This window comes from Lepeophtheirus salmonis, chromosome 14 (genome assembly GCF_016086655.4).
Source record: "Lepeophtheirus salmonis chromosome 14, UVic_Lsal_1.4, whole genome shotgun sequence".
In the NCBI taxonomy this organism is placed as follows: Eukaryota; Metazoa; Arthropoda; class Copepoda; order Siphonostomatoida; family Caligidae; genus Lepeophtheirus; species Lepeophtheirus salmonis.
Window position 1 is genome coordinate 10,967,854 of NC_052144.2, and position 7,411 is coordinate 10,975,264.

The 7,411-nt window shown below is 33.8% G+C and overlaps 1 protein-coding gene across 1 annotated transcript; it reads right to left on the reverse strand.

The window, feature by feature from the left end:
- Positions 1-1,349: 1,349 nt before the first annotated feature.
- Positions 1,350-2,996, reverse strand: LOC121129842 (uncharacterized). Its single transcript, XM_040725559.2, has 5 exons — positions 2,784-2,996; positions 2,475-2,721; positions 1,972-2,399; positions 1,733-1,898; positions 1,350-1,659 (listed from the first exon to the last, which is right to left on the reverse strand). The coding sequence occupies exons 1-5, from the start codon at positions 2,985-2,987 to the stop codon at positions 1,550-1,552; spliced, it is 1,155 nt and encodes a 384-aa protein (XP_040581493.1). The 5' UTR covers positions 2,988-2,996; the 3' UTR covers positions 1,350-1,549.
- Between the last annotated feature and the right edge of the window lie 4,415 nt (positions 2,997-7,411).

Genomic DNA, 7,411 nt, shown 5'->3' on the forward strand with positions numbered 1-7,411 from the left:
TATTTGCACATTATAAAGATTGCTATTAATGAATTTGATTTCCACCAGTTTCAAATACATCCTCCGGACGAGATCAAAAGACATTTTATACTTTAGCAATGTAAGACCTGAACATCCTATTCCAATTGGACTCAACATATAATTTGAGGTTAGTGATGTTGATTTTTCGGACTCTACAGGCTTTGGTCTCAATATGCCACCATACTATAAAGTACAAGGGATTCATGTCAGGGGACTGTGGAGACCAAAAGATTTTGGGCCCCAGATTTACGTTTTCTCTCATCTAGGCTTGAACCATATCTGCTTTATACACTGGAGCACAGTATTGTTGGAATACCCACAACTTCTTTTCAAACTTCTTAAAGGCATTGTGGATCTATGACAAGACTTGACCTTCATATACCTGGCAAATCATGACACTCATGGTTGAATTGACATGAAATTCATATTTATCAGCCTCTGATGTGAATTTTATAAGTTTACCACTTCTAGGCTGATCCCGGAAGCTTTTACACTCGTCCACAAGCTTTCTGACCTTAAACTTATTTTGCCATTTCAATAAATAATAGACATCTAATCTTTTTTGGCTAAGAAATCCAACTTGTGCTGATATCAATAGAAATATTTGATTGGAACGATTGTTATATAGGTCGTCAAAGATTTTTCGAACGCACGTTATATGATAAATAATCTAGGGGGCATGAGCCTTGCCCCCAAAATGCTCTAGCTACGCCACTGGCGAACTCTTTTGTAAATAAAGATGAAATAAGACATAAAAATGGTTTGGTGGTATTACGCTGTGAAGAAATGCCTCAACATCTTCAAAGTGGCTTAATCGATTTTTTTTATTTTGTATTCATATAAAGAACAGGAAAGAAAAAACAACATGGCTATAAATAGTCGTATTACGAACAACATAAATTTAAAATTTCCTTAAGCTACATATTACGTTTTTACCTTTTATTGCTATTGAGTAAAAGATAATCGTATCTACATAGAACGAGAAAAAAAAAACGAACGTTGACCAATCTGTAGACTTCATAAAGTCACGACTTTAATCATGTCAAAGCGTTTATACCTTCTTTTTTTATCCCATTTTCTCATGAAAATGTGTGAAAATTGAAATTATAAAAAATCGTGAAAGAATCATTTTAAGTATTAAACCATTTATGCTGTTTTTGTTGTTCTTGTTGTTGGGGACACTCCAACCTCTCCTTCCATTTTCTCAGAACTTACAATATATAAATTCTCCAATCAAAAAATATATCCCATAAAAAAATATAGTTTAACAAAAAGCATTTAAAATTTCAAACGGTGTTCGCATATATATAATGAAAATGTCAAAAAAATATTAAATATAAATTTATTTCGCAAAAAAAAAAAAGATGATTCAAAAATAGTAATAAAAAGTAGTTTAATAAATAGGTATTGGTCACTTTTTTCAATAAAAAATAAAGGTTTTTGATAGAGAAAACAAAAGAGTAATAAAAAATGCAATCTCGTTGAATGAATTGACTAGGAAGGAATGGTAATTTTACTCAAATGAATTTCATTTGGACGGAGACGTGTTATTTGTGTGATGTGTTTTAAGATGTGCTTTCATATTACATCCTAACGCAAAGCGTTTACCACAAACTGGACATTCGTGTGGTTTCTCTCCTAATATATAAATAAATAGATAATTATGTTTTGAAGATTTCTATCGTACAAAATAATGAATTATTGAACTTACCCGTGTGAAGAAATAAATGGTTTTTGAGATTTGTTACTTTACTAAAACCTCGATCGCATATATGGCATCGATGAGGCCAGGATCCATTATGGATATACATATGTGATTTGAGATCTCCTGGAGTAGGAAAGGACTTTTGACAGAGCTCACATTTATGGGGTTTTTCCTATTTGTTTACAAATACACAGAATGAGGTCATTAGTATGTTTAATGATGGATAAAGTGTCAATCTGCCTTACCTTAACATGAGTCATACGGTGATAATACAGATTGGAGCTGGCAGTAAAGCGTTTCCCACAAGTTTCACACTCGTGTGGTTTTTCGCCACTATGTATACGTCGATGTGTATTCAGACTTGATGAAGTTGAGAACCCCTTATCGCATACGTCACAGACATGAGGTCTTTCTCCTGTATGTGTACGGAGATGTCGGTTGAGGAGGGACGGTCGATCAAAGCACTTTCCACAGTAGTCACAGGGAAGCATTTTCTTTTTACTATTTGCCTTCTTTGGAAGTGGGTGAGATGGGGCGAGGGGCGAGGTATTTGTCTCATTTTCTTCACTGGAAGAAATACCCGAGTCACTTATGACAGATTTACGATCCTCTATGATATCGTCTGAAGGGATCTCAAACTCCAGGAGGGGTGTGGATAGATCAAGTGCACTTTCTATTAAATTGGGGGAAAAGTAAGGAACGGATTAGTCTCAAAGAACTGAGGGTACTATCTGAAATATGTAAATACCATTGAGAATACGTTGAATAGCTTCGATCTCAGATTCAGAATGGTGAAGACAAGGAGGTGCTTCATTAAGAATGAGCTCAGTATGAGGATAAATACACTCTGTGATTTCAAAAACACCAGGTTTAAGAGAACGAACATTATAGGCCTTTGGATGAACAGACGCGAAACGGACCCAATTACATTTACGGATGCGATGTCCCGTAATACCTTCAGCGACTTCGTCAATACAGACGTGTCCATGTCGACTCTGTAATCACATGGTTATAAGTCGAATGGTCTTCAAAGAATGACAAATATATAAAATCTTACGTCTGTATGTGATAGGGATGAGTAGACCTCCAAACGACCAACGCGAACGGATCCCAAAGGAAGTATTGTTCCTTGAGGTAATGTGGTTTTTGACACGACAGAGACTCCTACTTCTAGGAACCGTGCAACCAATGGACTTGAACAGTCCTTAGATGGAGACACTCGCAGTATTAGATCGGATGGTATTAACACTCTCGTTTCCATAATTCAACTGGTTATTTGAGCGAAGAGAAAAGGAAAAAATGTTTTTTTATTATTTTTAAAATCATATTCGACGGTAGTCCCGCTTTGAGGGGGGAAAAATACAGTAGTTGAAGAAGAAGGGAATACAATGTCTTCAGTTGCGGGTTTCTTCAGCGTAGCTTACGAAAAGAGATTTTAACGGACGGGCGTTTTATATACTATACTTATATGTGAGAGACTTCAACGCTAGCTTTCATAGAAATTGATGTATGTAGTATATAGATTTATTTTTTAAAAATGTGATACCTTGTTTTTTTCATATATTTTTAAAAACAAAAATTATCCCCCAGGAGTCAGGATACTTCTTCTTCTTATTCTTTCACCACTCTACCCACCTAGCATGGTCAATTTAACATCATCCAGCCACAAAGTCCCTCAAGGGTCCAAGTTATTTGTTTATATAAAGAGAAGAATAAAATTATTTTCCCGTGGAATATGAAGAAATCATAATATTCCTTTAAAAAATTACGGAGTTGGTCAGTCCTTAATAAATTCAATGTATTATTATTTAACATAAAAAAAAGCCATTATTTTTTCTTAAAATAAATTTCGTGCTGTATATTAATTTTTTATTTTCAATCTTCTGGGACTACTTTAACTTCTAAACATGGGTAGATCTGTTATTATTAGTAAGAGTCAACGCCCAATAAAGGTTAAACCAATATGAAATCCATTTCTCTAAGACCTACAACAAGTCATTAATTATAGTATATTGCTACTGTAGAGAAACTGATTGTATAGAAATTACATATTTAATTTATTTAACTTAATACATAATACGTTTTGGGGTTCCTACTAGAATAAAACTCCTTTTGGGACATAGGTAGTTCTAAGGCTGCTATTTGATTTGAGGTAACCATATTCCCCAAAAATTATTGTAATTTTTATTTTTATAATACGACAGTACAACACACTTTATTGTACCTCGTAAACTTTCTTTGAAAAAGAAACAGAAAAAAGGGTCAATATCAGTTGATAGTTAGTCCGTTCTTCCCAACTACGAATTATTGTAAACAGCTGAACAATAGATAATTTAGTTCAACCCCCATCAACGTTCAGAACACTGATAAGAGTAAATTATGTGGAAAATCATCATTTGACAAGCAAATAGAAAGTAAACTTTTGTGTTCGCAACCGTTGCCGTTATTAATCATGGAAATTTTAGATATGGAAAATTTAAGGATAATGTATGTATATAACGATCATTTTCCAAAAATTAATTCAGTAATTCACAAATCTTTTACACTTTTTCCATAATAAAGTCAATCACTCAAATCAACCACCTCCAGCTTCCACCACAACCTTCAAACTGGCCTTGAACCTGGTACAGATATTGATGAGGAACCCCTTTTCAATATTGACCATTGCCTCAAAAATAGAAGCCTGCTACAAGTCAACAGTGTTATGTACATGTTTATAGTACTCTCTCTGCAAAACGCGTCATAGATAGTTGTCCAAGGGGTTCAGACCCAGCCACCTAGAAGGCCATATTTTCTTTGATTTTTTGCTTCAGGAATTCTGGAGTGCCTTTTTTAGCTCTCAGAACGATCATGATTGCAAGTGTTCCTTACCCATGAGACTCCTTGAAAGCATTGTCAACATCCTAAACAGTTGATTCGAACAGCCTTGTAAACTCGAAAATATTATTGGGCGTACGCCTGGCAAGGAGGCACACAATAATGTCCACATGGAGTTCTTTTTTGGAGGACATCTCAAGGAATTTGCATTTTTCTGTTACAGTTTTTGTCAGGGAAATCTGATGAGCACATTTTTATAATGATAGATTTTAGGGTTGCCAAGATGTTGAGGTCTAAACTTGTTTTGGATTTTAAATCCCCACTCAGTATATATGTAGAGTGAAACAGTTTTACTTAAGGTTGCTCTTATCAGATGATTTGATTTAGGGGTTCTGTTGCTGAGGGAACATATGCTATATTTCATTTTTGTACCTTTTGTAATATTTTAACTTATATATGTATATCAAAAAGGTTCTCCTGCAACAACTGATATGAAATCTATATCTTCTATGCAAGTAAAATAATAAATAATAAAGTATCTTAGTGTCAGCTGTCAAATTTATCTACTACTAAATGAAGAAAAGGTCAATAGTAGGAATCAATTATCCACTAGATAATTAGTTAATTTCATGCCTTTTTTCTTTGTTTTTTGAAGAAATGGTTGATAAATACAAAAAGATCAAAAGCAACAACAGGCAGACAGAACCAACTGGAGGAGAGCCACACAGAGTAAGGCCAGAAATCAGCCATATTGTTTGTGCAGATTTTTTTGTTATTTTTATCTGTATAAGGCTAGAATATATTTCTTGAGGTTGTAAGCCAGTACGGATAGATATGCCAAGTCTCTGCAGCATTTTCGGCAATGCCACCAGAGGAGATCAAATAGGTGTTGCCTATTTTGTTATTACTCCGACATTTTTATTCATAGAAACATGGGATAAAAAAAAGGTTTATTTTTTGTTTCAGCTATCGTTCAATGACGTCATAAAACCACATCTTTAAAAGTAACAGGACTGAAATCATCATTAAATGCCACTTGAATGCTTGGGTCCAAACTCTGTAGTCAGAGGGTTGAAATGAATTACCTCATTATCAAACTTATTTTAATCATTTTAATACATCTTTTTTGAGAAACGTTAGAGTGATACAATAGAAAGTCCATCATAAATGTTTTTCTAAATATAATAATATAAAAGTTTTATATTATCAATATGTTAACTCAAAAATTAATATAATTTTAGTGCATTTAGATAGCTATTTCTGAAAAATTTCACTTTGAATTTTACTCAAACAGTCGATACATTCAATGTATAACCAATTTTTCTTTCTCTTCTATTGAAACATAATACATATCACACAGAGCAAGCAACAAATGGTCTTCATTTTCTTTTCTGTATCTTAACACACCTATAATTACATATTTTTTTTCTTTTTCAATTTGTACCATTCTCAAGAAAACAAGAAATAGAAAATAAATGAATTTGATATGAGGTCTACTACATACTACTTTGTAAAGTAGAGTGGGTCGAAAATTAAAATGATGGAAATCAATGACCGGGGCGTTTGAGTAATTTGTAATACAAATACAGAACGATTGAACGTATTTTGAAGTTTCCCAATTCACTTGAAATTTTATTTATACATATTTTGTGTATTTTTTAAGTATTTTTTCCATTATACTACTGGTGTGTCGGTCCTTATATAGAGCAGCGACTGCGATCCAGGTCAATCTGTTTCCATCCACTCCAGTTCTACTTGTTCGTCCTTAAAGAAACTAAAATCAATTCCTCATAACGTCATTTAGAGTTTTTTCCTTTTCTTAATTATTCGATTATATTAGGTTGGGGAAAAAGTAATTTCGTATTTCTAGTTCTTTATTGGTCACATCAGATCATACGGCAAAATTTTAAACGTGTCACCCTATACAAGAAATGCTGACAGTGATATACTGGGAAGGTTCAGTTGTGCGTCGAGTATGGAGGTATACGAGGCAGAAATTTGCGTTATTTTACATTTTTAATACATTTAAGGGAAAGTTGAAGGATATTGTGACTGGCGATGAAAAGTGGGCTACCTAAGTCAATGTCAAGAGACAGAGATCGTGGCCGAAAGTCAACAAAGTGCCAATGACCATGGCTAAGCCAGGATTAAAAGGATAAATTTTATATGTTGGTTCTTAACGCTCCAGAATCGATTCTGGTACATTTTTTTTTTTTTGTATTTTTGCCTTTTTTGCGTTCTTAAAATAGCATTTTTAGCACTATACCAAGGCCGAAAGTGTATGCGGTAAAATTATCACTCAAATTAAACAATTATTTTTCTATTTTTTATGTTATAATATTTATTAATATTCATCCATAGCTACTAAATAGTTAATCCTCAAGAAATAAGTTGAGTGATCTTGTATTTCTGATAGTGGAAATGGCGTTAGCCATTTGCACATACAAAAAACCCATCATTAATATGAAAAAATTTATTTTCCAAAATAAATTAAGCAATTCCCAAATCTTTTTCTCTTACATCTGGGGTTCCAAAGTGAAGTCAATATCTCAGACCAAACGCCTTCAGCTTCAACGCCAGTCTCCAACCTGGCCCTGAACCTGACAAAGGTATTGATGAGGAACATATTGTCCTTGTTGACTACTGCTTCGAGAAAGGAAGCCTGCAAGGAGTCAATAGTGCTTAATGCACGTTAATTGGACTCTCTCTCTCTAAGACGCTTCACACATCATATCTGGGAAATTAGGTAGGAGGACACATTTCCTTTGCCCAAAACATAAAAGTCTTAAAAATGTTGGTTTTTGGAAAAAACTCCGGTTTCTAATTACCCGATTAGGAAAAACCACTCCAACATAAAATTCTAGTATG